This window comes from Rhea americana, unplaced genomic scaffold (assembly GCF_003343005.1).
Source record: "Rhea americana isolate MKP2758 unplaced genomic scaffold, rheAme1 scaffold_42, whole genome shotgun sequence".
Taxonomy (NCBI): Eukaryota; Metazoa; Chordata; class Aves; order Rheiformes; family Rheidae; genus Rhea; species Rhea americana.
The window spans coordinates 3,135,266-3,155,258 of NW_028186557.1; the positions used below are offsets into that span (position 1 = coordinate 3,135,266).

The 19,993-nt window shown below is 38.9% G+C and overlaps 1 protein-coding gene across 2 annotated transcripts in view; it reads right to left on the bottom strand.

The window, feature by feature from the left end:
* LRRC9 (leucine rich repeat containing 9) overlaps nt 1–17,248 on the bottom strand; it is a 47,330-nt gene extending 30,082 nt beyond the window's left edge. The window contains exons 1-13 of one of the 2 annotated variants that reach the window (XM_085314995.1): nt 17,152–17,220; nt 15,018–15,236; nt 14,287–14,427; nt 12,721–12,784; nt 12,012–12,082; nt 11,189–11,371; nt 9,611–9,766; nt 7,423–7,631; nt 6,341–6,472; nt 4,616–4,792; nt 2,001–2,118; nt 1,447–1,454; nt 910–1,037 (exon numbers count right to left, since the gene is read on the bottom strand). In XM_085314995.1, coding sequence (XP_085171121.1) covers nt 910–1,037; nt 1,447–1,454; nt 2,001–2,118; nt 4,616–4,792; nt 6,341–6,472; nt 7,423–7,631; nt 9,611–9,766; nt 11,189–11,371; nt 12,012–12,082; nt 12,721–12,784; nt 14,287–14,427; nt 15,018–15,236; nt 17,152–17,214 — 1,669 coding nt within the window. In that variant the 5' untranslated portion in view covers nt 17,215–17,220. Of the gene's footprint in view, nt 1–909; nt 1,046–1,446; nt 1,455–2,000; nt 2,119–4,615; nt 4,793–6,340; nt 6,473–7,422; nt 7,632–9,610; nt 9,767–11,188; nt 11,372–12,011; nt 12,083–12,720; nt 12,785–14,286; nt 14,428–15,017; nt 15,237–17,151 lie in introns of both variants that reach the window. The other variant, XM_085314994.1, reaches the window with a different exon arrangement.
* Between the last annotated feature and the right edge of the window lie 2,745 nt (nt 17,249–19,993).

A 19,993-nucleotide genomic window follows, 5' to 3' on the forward strand; every position in this document is an offset into this window, starting at 1 on the left:
TCACATAGTGAATGCCAACATTTATAACTGGCTAATATTAAAGACATTGAAATAAAAAATGCAAGTAATTTCACAAGCAGTAGAACCAACCAAGCCAGGTATCCTTCAGATTTGTGTCTTCTAACCTTTCCCCCCAACACACACTGTAGTAAACTGAGTCCCCCCAAGCTCTTTCCTACCGGAAAAGCCAAGCAAAGGCCAAGCAAAAGATAGTATGTACAGTGGCTAGCCTATTGCTTTATATATGGTGATAGACTGATCAGGAAGCCTGTGCTGACTGTCCTGTTGGCAGATGCTAAATGAACTTTAAGAAAGCTGAGAAATGTCTCTTTCCTGGAGAAAGAGAGGAGGCAAGAGAAGAGGTGCCCTAATTTAGGTTAAGTCACAGTTCCACAGAAGTTATGAATGGTTAATTACCTTTGAGACGAAATTTGATGATTCCTAAGCCGCTGCAGCGACAGAGTTACACAGCACGAAGGCCTATCCTTTGTCTTTAGGAAACCAGGCTAAAAAGAAATTGGCTGCTATTTTTCCCTTCATAGTGTCCTATGCTGGACATGGGTTAGCCCAATGTATTTGTGGCTTTCCTCAGTCTCCCCTTTCTTGGAGATGTTTAATTTATAAAAGATTAGACATATCTAGTTATTTCTCAGATCAAGACATCTCCTACAGGCGTTTCAAACTCTTGCCTAGGAATTCACTCCCAGCAGCCCCCGTGTTTGTAGGGCTTCCTAACAAACAAAAATGTCATTGAATTTCAGCAAAGTTTCAGAGTTCCCTTCAAGGCTACATACGTTACCTCATGATCACCTACAGTACTTAAAAAATGTCCTCAGACTTAAAACACAAGACACAGTAATTACTGATACAAGGCCATCAATTTTACATCTTTCCAAACTGTTGAATTACCATGCTTGAATGACTCCACAGGATCACTGCTGTTTTTGCCTTCAGCTTTGTTTTGTTGTTTCAAAAACTCTATTCTGGGGCATTCACAGATGCTTAGACTGTTACAGAGAAGAACAGCTTCCTGTGTGCTAGACAACTGCAAAGATTAAAGCAAGGTCAGAGTATCTGTATTTTATTAATTGATTGACTGTTTCTTAAAAATTTCAACTACTCTAAGCAGCATGAAAATATACCCATAMATTTTGAAAAGGAATAGCAGGAGCGGAAAGTGAAGAGTGAAGAACAACAAAATAGGTTCAACAAAGTAAGAGAAATGGACAAGAAAATCAGATTGTTAGCTCTCTGGGACAGGGATTGTCTTCCTGTAAGCTTGTATAGCATGTTATGCCACGGAAAGTAATCTCAGTGGGAGCTAYGAAAACTAGCTGCATATAAACAAAATAAAGCAGCATAGTACAATAAATACTATATTTGAAGACATAACCTTGCCACCCMAAAATTTGATCTCTGGCAGGTGTGCAATAGGTTGGAAAGGACCCAGGATGCTGTATGACTAGAATTGAGACTGAAAGCATGGAAAAACCCATGCTATGCTTTGCACTAGCACTGGCAGGGAAGAACAAAGTAATAAAACAATATTGTGTGCAAACAAATGCAATGGAAGTTATAAATGACTAGAAAAAACAATGACTCAATGTGTTCCACAGGCAGCAAATACAAGTGATGTAGCTGTTTTAGTGCAGTCTTCCAAACTAACCTTGCATCTGTCCCTGCAAATTCTATCTGGGGCATTGATGAGAAACAGTGAGTGAGAAGAGACAGTCTGCAACAAAAGGAGAATGGRCAAAGAAAGGAGAAGAAGAGAAAAACTGGAAAAGAATTAATCATGCCTTTGTTGCAAACGATATAAAAATGTGAAGAATGAAGCAGACGTAGCATGAATAAACAAGAAGAGAGAAAGAAAATAGAAGAAAGATGAACAGGAGAACAATGAAAGGAGAGAGGAAAAGACAGYAGCACTTTTCTGTCTGCTCTCCGCTGTGCTATCCTTTACTAAATGATAGCATTCCTCTGTCAACAGTCCGGCATACCGTATCCACTTCCAGACTCTGGAAACCATCCTCTAGTATTTGTAGCAGTTGCTTTTCTTTAACAGGCACTTCAGGATTAAATACATAAAAGAGATAGTCCACCTTCTCTTTGAAGTTTCTTAATAAGAACAACAAAAGAAATAGGGAAAGGTTTTCATTATTCTGTTGCAAAAGCAGGCAAAAGTCAAGAATAGACATTCTGCCCAGATAAAGTTTATGTATTGCATAGTATTCACTAAAAATAACTGATTGCACAAATTTCATAATACTGGTGTTCCCAGTGTTATACATTAAAGATCACTCGCAAAACAAAGTTGTTTTTTCCTGCCTCTCTATAATTGATAAGAGTAGTCTCCATTTCCTGTACCATATAAAAAATTCTATTTTATTTACCTCTGAAATAATGTCTTTACTGAAGATCCCTAGCTGGAAGGTAGCAGTAACCCAAAAGGAAAGAGAATAGCAGAATCTATGTTGACAGCAGATTCAGAACTCTGTATGAATACTACATAATTGATAACTGTTCTTTTTTTCCCTTGAAAAAAAATTAGTTCATAAAAATGCCACTTCTGGGGACTTACCATACTGCAGTCTGAGTGTCAGCACGTTAGTGTGAGGATTTGATTGATTTCTGCAGGATTTCTCTGCCAAAATGAGCGTCAGACCTTGAGATTTCAGTTTAAGAACAGTGTTGAGTGAAAGCATGGACAGATCCCTATGTAGTTCCTTGGAAATGAGTAGGCTTCTCAAGGCATGGACTGCCTAAGACCTGCTGAAATGGGCTCCAATACATATGTGTGGATCYAATCTGGCTAATCCATACTAGCAGCTAATACAGTTAGATAGTTCTTCATTCAGCCTGCATGATATCCTATCAGCATGATACAGGCTGCACTGGGAAGCATCCTGAAAAGTTTTGTTCTCTCTAGGTAATAAAAAGAGCCTCCAAAATATTAGCAGGTGTCAAAATCTGACTCTTCTCCAGCCAGAATGAAGTACATGACACGGGCAGTTGAATTGTCTGGTACAGATTGTTATCGGAAATAATCCAAGGAAATAAAGCCGTAAGAGGCGTTTGCAGCCTSATGTAAAGGAAACCATGGGGTGAACAAATCTATTTCACATTGTACTGAAAGGGACTAAGGGCTCTCACAAGCCAAATAGTAGTGTTTCAGCTATGGAGGAACTAACTCTTAAAAGATTTATAAGAAAAAAATTGGAAGGTAGCAAGATCTGCAAGGCCATCTCTGTCCACCTCTGAATGTTTATCATGGCTATACAGTTCCTAGATCCCCTAAACAACAACAACAAAAAAATGCATCTTGAGTCATGTCATGCCATGCCATTACCTGAAATACTGCCTCTCAGAAGGCGCATGCACTGAATCCCAGGAAATTTGTTTTGAGCATTGGAGCTWAAATGTCCTGAGCTCAGTGGCACTCTTGTGACTCAGCTGCTGCCCCTCAGGGAGATAAGATTTTGCTTTCATGATTGACAAGGTCTTCCTGCTCCTTCCAAGCTCACAGCTCTAAAAGGAGCTATCAGCCAGAAGATCCAGTCTGATTTACAAATGATAAAATCATATTTCTGTAAAAGGCAGCTTCTGGCTTTCAGGACCTACTGAACTGGGAGCTATGTCCTGACTTTTTCACCTTCTATGTTAAACACCATAGGTTTGTATTTAATCTGGTTTATTTTTCTATATACACACAACACACACATTTATAAACGTTCACACATATGCAGAAAATATACATAAAAAGATGGAAAGTACCATATTAATTGTAATAACAACCATAACTTACACAAATACAGACACATCAATTCAGGAAACTGCTCAGTATGCAAAGAAAGAACTGCATRTGCATGGGGTTCTGTCTCACAGCCCTAAGTGGGCAACCAGGTGCACTAAGACCATTGCTCCACTGATGACACAGTTCTGTAAGCTGCTTTAGATAGATGGTTCTCAAGTGCTTACAYTAAAGATTGTGGCTGCTGTCAGGAGTCTCAGACTGAGTTTTGGAAGGAAGTGAAATAAATTACTTACTTACACTTATAAAGTATTACAACTACAAGAATTTGAGAAGCTGAGACCTGCATAGAAAAACCTGCACTCATCTGTAGGGATACAAATTCACCTAGTGATGGTCCTAATAGATATATGCATGTGCACTCCTGTGATATGATCAAATGCAGATGCACATGTACCTAGGTGGGCTTTTTTTGTTAGTAATGGTGGGCCGTGGTTTTTGCATTGTTCATCTATCATTGCTTTCAGAAATCTGGCCATTCATGACAATATTTACTCTGCTTTCACAATTGTATTAGGAGCAGATGAGGTAAGATCCAGATTCTAACAATACAAATTTGAACCAAGTCTCATGCCTGGTATTTTCCACTAAGCTATAGACCTTTGAAGACTTCAAGCCAGTCATAAAAACAACAGAYATAGGAACTTCAGGGAACTTCAAGTCACTTTTACTTAGGTAAAACTTCTTAGTAATGCTAAATCATGTAATGCTTTGCAAAACAGAACTATGCTTTGAAATCATGAGGTTTCTTTTGTTCACATGCCAGTCCTACACTGAAGAGCTCCTAAAACTTAAGACACTTACTCTGCTGCACTGAAAAGTTCTTCCTCCAGAAACATTTGATACTTCTCTTCAAATTTCAGCCTCAGAATTTGATTGTGCACTCTGAAGATGCGATTTATTTTCACTCCCATGACACCATATCTTCTGAAGTCCCAGAAACAATACCGTGATTGAATTAGATCACAACAGTAACTAAACCTGTGTGCAGAGGAGAGCACTAAGTTAATACCTTCTTCTGTTTCTTCACTGAATTTTCAGTGCAATCGGCAACATTTTTTCTATTTACTATTCAAAAGRCAGAATCACAAGCCTCTACTCTGTTTCATTTTGTTATAAGTTTGTTCTCAAGTGGTGACAAATAAGTTTACTTCATTTTTTTTTCAAATATTGCATTTGAAATTAAGCATCAAACATCAATATTTAATTACATGTRATCACCATGTTTCTTTTCTCTATTTGCACTAAAACATCCAAGGGCTGATCACATGTTGGAGAGTTCACAGTCTTCAAGACATCTCTCTCCTCATTATTCTGGACCTACTCACCTGAAAAGCTATTGTATTTAAAATCTGTTTTAATCCTTCTTCACGATGCAAAGAGCCATTCCTCCATATTCAATGCAATTATACATAAAGTGAGCATAGTTTGTGAGAACCTACAAAGGTTCCTCTGGTCAAACTTGAGRAAGGAGGGGTGATCCTCTGGCTAGCCCAGAATCTAGGAGCAGAAACTCAGCACTCCTTTCTGCCACCTATTCCTTTTGGTATACATGTCAAATAACTTAGTAAATCCATGTCCCCTTTCTCTGCCTCTGAACAGGAAGATGATAAACTCCTGTACTTCCAACTGGTACTGCAAGATTTCTTAAAGATAATCAGGCAATCAACCATCTTCAAAAAAGAAACAAAATCTAGAAATGCAGCAGGCTCCCTCTTTTTTCAATCAGTGGAAGGTTTTCTTAAGAGAAAAAGATATGTAAACAAGTAAAAATGTTTACTACAACTAATAAAAACATTGCTCTCAAAAAGATTTTGTGCTAAGATTACTGATGCAAACATGTCTGGCATTCAGCCAAACAATAATCATTTATTAATTTCTCCTTGCCAAAACAAAACAAAAAAAATCCTTAGCTTGACAAAGTGGCATTAAAAGCATAATGTTATTTAAAAACAACCTCAAATGGAACCTGTAAGCACAGAACTACCTGCAGCTGTAACAAACATCCCTGAACACAAAAAAGGGCACAGCTAAGGTGGACCAGCTTGGAGTACTCAAGCAGAAAACAGTTCTTGAAATACTGCCAACCTAAATTTCAATCTCCCCTCAACAGTGTCAAGGTTATCCACAGAAAGATTAGGTGAGCAATTTTTAATGCTTCTTTACAACAAGCAAAGCTGTTCAGAAACTTAGAATAATCACTATCATTGTCACTAAAAAGCTATTGGGTAACTTATTCTTTTTTTTTCATTTTATTTTTAAATCAAAGGCTTCATAAATGGGTAATGAAGAATAAAGGCAAAAAATAATCAGTCTTTGTAGACTCAAAGCCTCAGCCTAATACATAGCCAAGAGAAGGAGAAGGGAGAATGTGTTTTMTTTCTCACCAGGTGTTTGTAAGTGGAATCTAAATGGAGCACTGATGCTTTAGAACACTCCAAATCCCTGTAATGAATTTGCTTTGTTAAAAATGATTGACTTGGAATYATAAGAAACAGGGTTTAAGTTGGAGTATCACAAACAATTTACCAGGGATTATTTGATAAACCTTCTTCAAAGYGAATGTTTCCCACTGTTTCCAATTCCATCAACAAGAATTGTTCTACCAAGYTAAAACTCTTCTTCTTTTTCTTAATTTCCATCTCATAATTTCTTTCAATTCTGCAAAAGAAACAAGATGAYTTTTTCCTGGAACACCACAACAACAGGACATGTGTTAATTTTGCTTTTTAAAAAMATAATAATATAGGCAGATTAATAATGGCAGACCTATTTATTTTTAAAAATCTGAAAGTGATGAACTATGCCAGATTACAACTGCRGATAGTAAGATCTTCTACTGATCCGTCACAGCAAGTTTCATCCACTTTAGTCCCAACATCGTGCTGTAATCCTTACTTTAAGGGAATTATCTCTTGGAGTGAGAAAACTTATTAGTTTGCTATTTAATATTCATAAAAGTGTGAGTYTAACTGCAGCATTATTGAAACCTTGCTGGACTTGGGCGCAGTGTGAGCCACCGGACTGAAATTAGTGACAAGTCAAAGCAACAAATTTCAGAGTTTCAGACCTGTGCCGACATTCAACACTAGGTCTATGGCAACACTGATATCATCCACATGCCCTATTTCAGGGGTTTATACTGCATATAATCCTGATGCTGGCCATTGTTTTTAGGCTAAATTTCACTCATGAAGTCCTAAGCCATAACTAAGAATAATAAACTATTAAAATCAWGTTGGAATTACACAGAGGAAAAAAAATTACAGCATTTTGGTGGATCTCTGTAGTGTTTAAAGGTCCAGAAGACTTTTCCAAGCACTTGTCCAATAAAACTATCCATCCCAGTTATTTTGTTCAATCCTTTTGCTACTTACTGAGATCCCCAGCAACAAGTTTTATAATAGGAACATCTGTCTGCTAGCAACTGGACCGAAACCAMTAATTTAGATCACTGAGAATTGCCACTTCAATGTCATTTGCAGTACTCACAGTTTGGACCTTGAGTACAAGCTCCTATTCCAATCTCCTAACTACCAGATACCATCACACTCAATTATTAATGTTTGAAAACATCAAATTACTGTTCTTACACAATGCACTAAACATACTCATCCAGTTTTCTGTTCCAGAATGTTACTCTTTCCTTCAGGGCATTTATTTTTTGTAAGAATGCCTTCTCAAGACTGGACTCTTCAGCAGTCTTATCTGCATCATCACTGTCATGAACTGAAGTTTCAGTTTCCAGATTCTTACTCTTTAGGGAATTATTACTTGATGTCTGACTACACATTTGCAGCTCAGCCAGTTCACATTCCAGCTGACAAAAGGAATGCATCAGGATTCAGAGGCAAGAAGTTAAGTATGGCATAAAAATTATTTTATTTATGTTCTCTCAAAAGATAAGTGCTCTATRTATGTACTAAAAAGCATACCTGAAAACATCAAATCAGAAAATCAGTTTAATAAATTCATACTCTGAATTTGTCAGTAGAAAAAGCTCAATTACTTGGCCAAATGGACAGCTCTGCTCTGAGCAACTGCACATATTCTTCTACTGGATCCTAGCTGAAATCCTGGTCTTATATCATTGTGTCACTCATGCAAGACTGATCCCTTCATACGACTTCATTATGATGCAAGTCTCAGCAAGGAAAAGAATTAGAAGGAAAGTTAACTTGGAACTGCAACTTCTTTTAACTTCAAACAGCTAACAGCAGGGATCATCTCTCTCTCTTCATGTTTGATCACCAGCATAACTACTGATTGCTGAGTAAAAACAGTTAAAATCCTTTGTGTTCTTTGCTAAGAGCTAATCTTCTGGATTAATCAAGCCACTGTACAGCTGAGACAGTTAAAACAAGAATAAATTACCTTTCATACCTTTTTAATATCAAGCAAGGATTTGGCTGCTGAAAATAAAATTTCCATGAAACACTTATTAAAGAAAGCAACTTATCTCATTCTGCCTACACATCCCAATGTGAATATTATTTTAAATATTCACATATGCACTAATTATGAGCACTTCTTCTGTCAAAAGAATGTCACTGAAGCACATGCCTGCATAGGCATGTGAGCCTGACACATGGTAAACAACAGAAGGAAGATAGGACAATAAGGACATTAGCCTGACCTTGCAAGAGAGCCTGGTCTGTTGACTCTTGATCAAAAAATATTTGAAAGAGTCAAATTTATGTAATCAGCAATATGTTTTTCAGTTATCYGTCTGCAGACATGTGAGAAGAGCTCACTCAGAGTGCATAAAAGACCTTCTTGGAACATTTAAAAAATGCTGTATATAAAATCTGTGATACAGACCTTTTCTTTTTAGAATTGTTGCAGCTATGCTGATGCAACCACAATCTGACTCTGATCCATTACGTTGCTTATACTGTTCTTAAAGAAAGGGTTAACTCAGCAGTTGGAAATAAATAAATAAATAAATAAAGAGTAACTTAAGACCTGGGTGATAAAGATCTTTCCAACCTGCAGAAGTTTTCCATATCAGAACAAACCCAGACCTTTCAGAATTCTCATGGCACCAAACAGAATAAACAATACTCATAATCTGGGAACTCATCAGAGAAGTTCAAGACAAACAYCTGAGCTGGATAAATAAAAGCAGCAACTTGAAATTTAGTTTACCACACTACATGTGTATCCTACCCAGTCTGATGGATCTCTAAGCTTTCCATCTAGGACCCATTCCATTTAAAAGCTCATTCGTTAAGGCATTTACTTCAGGTGTGAGTGACCAGGTTCAAATAATCATGAACCTGGCAGAACTGAGACAAGAAATTCATCTCTCACAATACATTAAATGTCCTAAACACTTAGCCTTTAGCTATTCTGAAGAACAGCTATCTTTACAGCAGAAACTCTGTCTTACAAACTCCTAGATTACAAAGATTAGTAAAAATTGATGCGTTTGCATAAGGTATTTTATTAAAGGTAAGTTTTATTAAGTTTTCTCASAAAGAGAAATTTCCATTATGAAAATTCCTTCCTATGGCTAAATATGAGTACAAACTCCTGGGCGTTAACGAATCTGGATCTAAAATAATTTAAGGGTCTAAAAAGACCAAATTTTTTTTTAATTAAGATTTTAATTTACATCAATGAGTCAATTAGTTTGCAAGTATTCTGGGCTAAGTTACACATATACTCCAGACAGAATCTGGATGAACGAACCTATTAAAAGAATGTTACCATCCAAGAATCCATCATTCTTCCCAAGAGTTATTGCTATTTCTTCGAAGTGATACATTGCTGATATTTCAAGCTACTTAAACTTACATGTTTTATATTGCAGCTGAACAATTTTATCTTATTTTCTGGCAAATTCTGCAGTTTGCTTTTGCTTTCTTTTAGCTTTTCAAGCCTGTCATGAAGCTGTCTATGAATGCTTTTTACATGCATGTTATAGTACATTTTTTTTTTCATAACTGTGGTCTTTAAAATGAAAAATAGAAAATCATTCATTAGTTATTAACATGATGCAAACATACATGTATCCTATTTCTGAAGAATACAGCAAATTACAGCGTCATTGCTACACATATTCCATTCACATTTTTAGAGATCATTTCAGATACACCATATCTCATTTTGACTGTATTTGAACATCAATCATTGGATTGCTCCTTGCTAAGAACATGCTTTTATAATTTAATAACAAACTAGAACCACTCACTTTTATAATCCACTGTTTCTATGAGCACTGTAACTAAGAAGCTTATGCTGTAATTAAAGATCAAAGTATGAACTCATTCCACGTGCTTCAGCTGGCTCTGGTCTATAACCAAACACTGTTTGGTAACACAATTAAGAAAACAAACTCAGTGTTCTGGATAAATCAACAATCATATTTCTCATTTGAGAACAGCTGAGATTGCAAATGCTTCCTCCCACGTGCCTCAACTTTTGTCCCCAAGAACTCCTATTTCTGAAGTAAGGCAAATTAACTGTCAAATGTTTTTGCAGTCCTATGGGTCCCAACAACTATACAAAGAAGGTTGAGACTAAGTATTCCACACCAAAATACACTGCTTGTTTCAATGAAGAGTGGAAGCCATTCAGAAAGTTTTCTCTTAGCTCTTAAGTATCAACTTAAATTTGTCGTAGTTTTTAAAACGTTCTCCTTTGACAGCAAGGCATGTGAAAGTAACTTCATTACAAGATTAGCCAATCAGAACATGAACCTGTAAYATTTTTTTGGAGAATACTTGAAATGTCTGAAAACACAAGATCTGCACTCTCGATTTCAGTTAATTCTTTCATGTTCTTTAGTCTCACATGGTTTTGATATCCAGGTTACCGGTACATGAAATAACTAACAAGTTCTTTGTTTTAAATATGACTTCATGTGCAATTTTTTGTTGCCTTTTTTGTCCAGTACTGAATAGCAATGGTCCAAAAACGTTGCCAGTCTAGTAAGTCTTGGCATTATGTAATTGATTATATGAGTAATTAAAAATTTATTTGGTAATAGCTGTGTCCTTTCAGTTTTCAGTGAGACAAAATGTCTTATTTCAATATACTAAAATCCAGGCAAAAAATAGTGTTCAATACTATAGCCAATTGGAAATACTCAAAAACATGAATTACAACTCCTAAAGTTGCAAGAGCTCAACATATTACCTAAGGAGCTTTCTAAGCCCTTAAATTTTAGGTTTTATTTTTTTCCTTCCCATTGTGCTTAATATTCTTTATCATCAAAAATTCAAGATCCATGATAAAACTCAAATTTTGACAATATAACATAGTACTAACTAGTAACACAAGGCACCCATCTCGGCTGAAAGACATGYAGTGGAGCTAATCATCAGTAATAAATTCATTCATACTTCTGGTGCACCTACGAAGTAAACTTACTTCTGCCAGAACCTTTATTTCCTTTTGAGACACATCATATGTATCAAGTCTTTGAAGCTCAGGTATATGATAGAGCACATGGATAACATAATTACGGAGAAGACAAACAGGGTTGGGCCCATACTGAGGATCATTTAGGCTCAAATCTTTTAAATTAGGTAGTCTTGACAAATTAGCGAGTTCCTGAAAAACAATGAAAATGCTACAACAACATACCAATACTCTATTTTAAAAAGCCTAATTTTAGCACTAAGACCAACTGGGATTTTAATTATAAGGGTTTATATTGAATGAAGAATGCATCAGGAAAGAGGAAGGAAGGTAGGTAGTACAGAGGCAAGAGCATCTGTGAATATGACCTTTCACAACTTTGCATATCTTAAGATTCACATAGAGCTTTGGAGATTCATTTGTTCTGGTTGTACAAGTTATTGAAAAAAAAAACAAATTAAAAACATTCAGCAAAAGAAAGTTAASGATATTTAGGAATTGAAGGTCAGTCTCTGTAAAGAAGTAACTCTAGAAAAAGTGATTATATCCTTGAAATATTGACATATTGGCATAGAAGAGCTGTAAATGCACAATGGGTATTTTCTAACAGATTTCTAGCCCTTGTTACAAAGAATATTTTGGAACAGAAATTTTTTGAATGAGAGAGATCTAAAAACCTTAAGARAATAGTGAAAGTTAATACTGTATTSTTTTTCAAATTAACTGCTGTCACAGCTGTGTGTTATGGGTTCTCTCRTATCATAAGAAAAAGTCAGGTCTTTTCCCAGTAACAATTAAAAACATCAAAATTAAGCGTGAAGTCTGAACATACCTTGAAGGAAGATAGTTTGTTTGCAGAGAGGTTTAATATTTCTATTTGTTTATTGAAGTCCAAACAATTTCCTAAAATTAAATACCAATATAAGCAACAATTAAGAAAAACTATTGGCATTGCCCRTTTGGATATCTGCATTCATCCTACGGATTAGTTTAAACCACATAACCCCTCTCCCTCCACTAAATGCATACTTCATTAACACAAACAATTATGTCAAATGTAGYATATGATTTTCCATTTCCACCTAAAAAGCAGTGATAGTATACATATTTTTTTATTTTATATATTTATTATAAATAAACCAAGAAAAACAAATAGATTCTCTAGTATCTGTTTAGAAATGCAGGAAGAATTTACATTCCCATTAAAAAACAAGTAAGTATAATTTAGATTATATCTAAAAGCCCTGTATACTAGAGGCAGTGAAAAAAAAAGATGCATAATATATGCATATCCCACCAATACCTGTATTCTGTCTCCTTCGACTTGGCTATAGCAATGACAGAGTTTGGTATAAACAAACGTGAGCCCTAGGGGGTTTTCCCACTGACTTTGGGATGAGTAAGACCAAGTACRCTGGACATGATTCTGAACCATGCAAGTTGGTAGGAATTTTTTATTAGAATGAGAGAAATAACAAACCATGTACATAAATCCTCAGTCAGAAAGCTCATGCTAGAAACACCAAACTGACATCACCTACCTATTTTTTCTATTAAGTTTCCAGCGAGGTTGACCTCTTGTAAATTCTGCAGAGTATGTAAGCCCTGTGAATGTTTTAAACAATACAGTTTTAATCTAATACAGCACTACAAATGCTGAGGAGCCTTTAGGCTAAGAGGCAGACCATTCAAATGTGAAAACAGACTTGACTGGAGTCTAAACAATGTTAGTCTCTGTTTTAAACTACAGCTTTCTTTTGACATGGAAAGGGAGAACATGTATCGCCCAACGGGAATTATCTTAGAAAGCCTCTGTAAATGATACTGCAATGAAAATAAACATAGTTCCCCAGCTTAGTTTCACAACTGCATATGAGAAACCTAACAGATCATGTCCCATATCATGACTACTCATTAGCTTTTGGCTGCAGCTCATGTCTTGGCTTTGAGATATCATGATAACTGAATCACTCATGTCAGTCACTTCTTTCCATGACACTGCAGTTCTGTGCAGTGGGATGACACTACTGCTTGTTGTGTCCTCACTAATAAGAAAAATAATTTTAGAAGTACTCTATTGCTTTTACATTTGTCCTTTGTCAGCTGCAATTCTTTGGTCTCTCCTTTCCTTCCTTCTCTTTGTGCCCAGCTTTGATTTCTCTTTCCTCTTCCTCATAGCCTTCAAGGTTCCTGAAAATCTGTTCTTATTCATCCCTATTAGCATCTCCTTCTGCTCTAACTACCTTTATCTTGGTAAGGTATCTCCCTTTGCCTTCTTTTCATGACTCTCCTAAGGGAAAGTGGATTGATATGCAGCACTCCTGCAGCAGGGCTGTAAAAAGTCAGGTATTTCAGAGCACCAAGTGGTCTTTTGCCAGAAATGATGCTTATACAGTCCTTCTCCCGTTACATGCTAACAGGCTGATTCCAGAGTTCTTACTTGTTCTGGACTAGCCTCCATTTAAAAGGTTAGCATGAAGAATGCTAATTTTTCGAGAGGGAAGAAGGGAATCAATTATTCATACAACAGCATTAAGAAAAGCCAGGATAAAACTTCTTCTGAATATAAGTTCATCCTCCAAGAAAAAAAAAAATCCAAACACTTTAACTCTTTCTAGTGCCTACAACCTAGCATACATTTACTAAAATAAAAACTAAACTGAAATTCTTGCACATAATGCTGAAGAGCAGACAAAAATCCAATTACAAGAAAACTAATATATATATATGTGTGTGTATATATATGTGTGTGTGTGTGTGTGTATATATATATGTGTGTGTGTGTGTGTGTGTATATATATGTGTGTGTGTGTGTGTGTGTGTGTGTGTGTGTGTGTGTGTGTATGTATATATTCTCCTGCTCAGGGATCATACAGGTCTTCGAAAACGAATTATTTAATTAACACTGTATATGCAGAAAACCTTATTTTCCAAACAATGTTTCAGCCTTAATTCTTGTGTACTGGAGTTTAAATTGTCCCTTTTGTTGTTCAATAATTCTAAAAATTAGTTCCACTTATTAGATATGCATAGCTACTATATTATTAATATACTATACATTATACAGATTGGAAGGAAATAAATCATAAGGAGGACACCAGACTCACTTCTATATTCTTGATCAGGTTATTATTCAACCAAACTACATTCAGCTTTGTTAGGGCTTCCAGATTTTCAATCTTGGAAATTTCATTGCAATAAAGGTAAAGCTTTTCCAAATTTACACATTTTTGTAGGCCGTCTATTTTCTGCAATAAAAGGGGAGAGATTAATCGGCAGCACTGAACAACAGAATGTCACACTTTTTGTCCATATGCCATCAATTTGCACAGAAAATAGTAAGGTAGCTCCAAGTACTTTGTGATCACACCCACTGAGCAGAATTCTACTGACTTAGRAACAACTAATCCTTTTCAATAAAGCCCTCAAAGAGCTAGTAATAGAAGCTAGAATGCTTCATGATAAATGAAATGTGTTTCAAGTACAGTATTATTTACACTTGAAATATCTTCATTGTAATCAGCTTCCTGATTACTCCATGAAAAGGTTTCAATGCAATTATTGTAGTTTAAAAATATTCTTTCTARTAAGAGGAAAAAAACCAACAACTATAGATTCCAAGATACAAAAACACGTAGCGTGTAACAGAGGTAATTAGATCCATGCCTATAATGAGCTTTTTGGATACTTCAGTAAAGAAGTGCCAGATCCTGACTCCCTTAAATAGTGTCTTTTTCTTGGAACAGATGAAGAACTGCTCCTGAAAGAATATGATAATCATTGTAAGGGGCTAAAATTGGCTAAAGCTGGCTAGAAATAAAATTCATACTTTACTTACCACTAAACAGCATTCAGCAATCCACAGCTCTCTGAGTAGCAGGCAGTGATCCAGGTCTGAAATCTTTTGAATCCTTTGCCCAACAAGAGTGAGTGTAGTCAAATTTGGGAAATACTTCATGCCTACAATTTTGGGATAACCTGAGAAAAACATCTCCAGTGCTGTTGTTTTTAGTCCCTCTTGATCAACTTTCTCATAAGACAATCCATTACATGTGCACTGGAAATGAAAGGCAACTACTATTCGTTTTATGTCCATGTTATAAAAAATACATTACAAAGTAGAATGATTGTCGTAAGAGTCAACTCCTTAAAATCAATTGTGTCTTTTAAAATTTGCTCTGCTCTAAGATGTATTTGCAATTTTGGCCACATTCAGTATTTGATGATTAAATAGCTTTCTTCTGCTCACAGTCACAGCTATTTCATGAGTACTTCAAAGCAAACTTCAAAATGCAGCTTCAACTTAAAATAATTTTCAGTCATGCTAACTTTAATGAAAACTAAAAACCACTACAAATGTATAACTCTATAAAATAGTATATGTGTTTGTATACATGTGTATACACACGTGTAAGAAAGAGGATAGATCATAGATTCTGGGCTCCCCAGTACAAGAGAGACATGGAGCTACTGGAGAGAGCCCAGCACAGGGCTACGAGGATGATCAGAGGGCTGGAGCACCTGCCCTATGAGGAATGGCTGSRAGAGCTGGGCCTCTTCAGCCTGGAGAAGAGAAGACTGAGGGGGGRTCTGATCAATGCGTACAAGTACGTGAAGGGAGGGTGTCAAGGGGACGGGGMCAAACCCCTTTCAGTTGTCCCCTGTGACAGGACAAGAGGCAAYRGGCAGAAATTGAAGCACAGGAAGTTCCACCTGAATGTGAGGGGGGAATTTCTTTACTGTAAGAGTGACAGAGCACGGGAACAGGTTGCCCAGGGAGGTTGTGGAGTCTCCTTCTCTGGAGATCTTCAAGGCCCGCCTGGACGCAACCCTGTCTAATATGCTCTAGGTGACCCTGCTGAGTGAGGAGGTTGGACTAGATGATCTCCAGAGGTCCCTTCCAACCTTACTGATTCTATGATTCTATATGCTCTATCAGTCTTGTATCTTTTCACTTCTGAAGTGGTTGTATCAAGTAATTATAATGACACGAGCTTTTGGCCAGGAAAAAAAAAAAAAAAAGATGACATAGAATTTCATTAAAGATGAGCTTTCAGCTTAAGATTACAACACAAAACAGCAGGTATCTACATCTGTGTCCTTTGTTAAAGCTCTCATTTTAGTCAACATGAGAGCTAACCAATGCAGCCAATGGATCCTGGAAAGCCATTCTGGTATCCAGACAGTATATATTTACAGTAAGTTAACTCATTTTATATTGGTTAAGGATGGGATTCAGTTAGCTGCACAGGATATCTAGTGCTATTTCAKATGCTTTAGGGTATTCTGCAACTGCTGTTCCAGAAGGGTGCAGTCTCCTATATGTCCTCTGTAATACCTCCCAGCTCTGCGTGGTGTCTTAGATCTCTTKAGGCAGCTAAAATGGCACTAGACAGCTATATTTGCGCAACTGAATTGTATCACAGATTTCTGTTGACTAAAATGAGGGCTGAAAAACCAAATAAGTATGCAGACAGCTATCACTAGACATCTAAATTAAAGTGCCTTACTTTGGAGTTGGACACCATTTAAAAATTCTAACTACTAGGCAAAATTTTCATCATCTTAGTTAGCCACCTGGTTTTGCCATAGAATGCCCAGGAAAATGCATGACTGAGTCCAAACTACATGATTCACTTTGATCTAATTTGTATAAAAAATATTTTTATTTCAATATATTAATATTCTGGAAGGCAYGCCACAAGAAGCAGAGACAAAAGGTGAATTGTACCTTAAAAATCCTCCTTGAATATGGGTATCTCTCCTGAGACATTCACATTTTTACATCTTAACTACTAGTGTTTTTCCATAGTTCTGAAGCCTTTAGACCATAATAAACTGTTATTAATGCATGCCCTATTACACCTCCAGGTTATTCCTGAATAACTAAYGTTCAAGCAAAGACATACTGATATTTATAGAAGTACTAAAAGCCAGATAAAATTAAAAACAAATATGAATGAAAAGCTTACCAGCTCCTTAATTATTTCCTCAAGGTTCTGGTTTTGGTTATCACTTTGCATCATCTCTTGCATTCTTCACAGTGATTATTCATTTCTTAGTACTTTCTTATGAAAGGGACAGTATAATTATCAGCCGTGTATCCACCCACATAAGCCACAGGATTTCCAAGCTGTTTGAAAGGAAGATCTAAACTCCTAACAGACTTAGTACCAAAACCTGTATTTCTCACTGAATCACAGGAAGATTAATCTTTGATCATTGATCACAAGGGAAGAAAACTGAAGATGTCTGAAGTATTTAGACTGATTACTTTTCAGATTCTGAAAGTCCAGAAAGTGCTACAGGATAAATTATTTTCACCACCTCCACAAGGAAAGATGATGAATTGAATCCACTTATCCCTGTACTGGGTTCAGTAAGTTGCACTTACACAAATAACAGGTGCAGTATGAAYGAACAAATCACTTATAACTTACCAAAAATAACCCTCAGTAAAAGCCTATCTGCATATAGGAAAATATGTTGAAATTATCTGTAAGTAATTGARACAGTAATACCTTTCTTACAATGTTTTTAAAGTAATCACAGCCACTATGATTAACCTTTAGCATTATCAACCTTCTATTAGTATGATCGAGGCACCTTCTTTCACCCTTTGAAAGCATTTACATGGTATATTAACCATAGTATGCACAAACTAAATCCAAAAGATCACTTTAGTCACTGTTAATACACCACCACACTGCTGCTGTCTTTGAATCCCTGCCACAGTATTTAATGACATACAGTTCCCCTAGCCAGTAATTTAGAACAGGAAACAAAGAGTATTTTATCCAGTTACAACAGCTGAGGGAATTGCATTGGATTGGAATTAGCCTTTGGGTGGAGGCTGGTTCCTCTGGGCTTCTAATCAGAGCAGAAGGAAGCAGAGTTATTTTTTCCATCTCGTTTAAAGATAGCTAAGAACACAGCTTTGCAAGCTCTGCTTCCGTACAGGTAACTTCCACATTATATTTTCCCACTCACTGATGGCAGGTGTTTTGCCCACCCGAGCCAGGGGTGGACGCCCAGCCCTCGGGGTGCCTGGCACAGCAGGGAAGCGCACCTCATCACAAAGCAGGGCGCCCGCGACGCCCCGGGCCCCAATCTGCCCTTCGAGGCCGACGCCTCAGTGCCACAGAAGGGGCAGGTAACGGGACGGTAATGGGACCACAACGGGCCGGGCCGGGCCGGGCCGGGCCGGGCCGGGCCGGGCCGGGCCCCGACCCCCCCGGGGAGCCACGTACCTGGCGCCCGGGCCCACTACCCAGAGCGCCGCCGGCTGCGCACGTCGCCTAGGCGACCGCCCCGCCCCGCCCCGCCCCTCCCACCGGTAGCCAACCAGAGGCGAGACGGTGACGCAGAAGGCCCTCGAGGGGCGGGGCGGGGCGAGGCTGTGGAAATGGCGGTTACCTCAGGAGGCGGTGAAAAGCGGGCAGAGGTAGCTCCGCCCCTCCGTCCTGCGCATGCGCACGGCTGCACGGCGCTCGGCTTCCCGCGCACGCGCAGCGCGATGCGCACCGCCCCCCTCCAGGCGCGGGCGGCGCCCCCTGCGGGGCGCGCGGAGGCACAGCGCGCGCTTTGGGGCCGCGGCCCGCGCGCCCGACGGCTGAGCGCCGCTCACAGGCACCCACAGCGCGCTGCGCGCCCCTCACACGCATCTACACAGCACTGCGCGCCCCTCACACGCATCTACACCCACACCGCGCTGCGCGCCCCTCACACGCATCTACACAGCACTGCACGCCCCTCTCACACATCTGCACCCACAGCGTGCTGCACGCCCCTCACACGCGCCCACAGCGCACTGCGCGCCCCTCACACACATCTACACCCACAGCGCGCTGTGCGCCCCTCACACGCATCTACACAGCACTGCGTGCCCCTCACACACATCTACACCCACAGCGCGCTGCGCACCCCTCTCACACACCCACACCACGCTGTGTGCCCCTCACACACACCCACACCACACTGCGTGTCCCTCACACACATGCACAGACCGTGTTGTGTACCCCTCACACACCCTCACACCCTGCACTGTGTTCCTCACACACCCGTACATTCACACACCGTGCTGTGTGCCCGTCACACACTCAGAGCTGTGTGCCTGTCACAACACCCCTACCCCGACCGACAGAGCTGTGCCCCTCACACCCACACACAGACCTGCGTGTGCCCCTCACACACACCTTCGCCCCCCACACTATGTGGGGTGCCTGTCACACACCCACACCGCACTGTGCCCCCCTCGCACATCCCCACAGAGCTGTGTGCCYGTCATGCACACACCCCTACACCCACACCGAGCTGTTTGTGCCCTCATGCACACACACGTGCTCACACCTCGCACACAGCTGTGAGCCCTTCACACCCAGAGCCGTGTGCCCTTCACACCCGCGTGCGCGCAGGGCAGTCGCAGTTCACCTCCAATGACTTTCTCGCTTTGGTGGTGCCTGGGCAGCAGAGTGCGGCCACTAGGCTCGTTTGCCAAATGTCAGAAAAAGAGAGTTAGAGAGTTTTATTCCGCCTCATGTCTCTCCTGGGGCCGGGCCGCACGTCGCGTTTGTGCAGCGGTTTATCTTCAGGGAAGGATGGAAACTGTGCCAAGCTGCAGCTCGGAAGCTTCCTGTGGCTTAGTTTAAATCAATTAGGAATGTGAGTGTGAGATAAAATGGGCCATTCTTAAACGAAAAAGTACTGTGTTCACTGAGCCATTTGCAGTGGATTAATTTTATCAGTTTAAGAACAATTATAATTAATTCACTGAATTTATTTTTCTGCATGCAGAGAGACTGGTTGAACATTTTT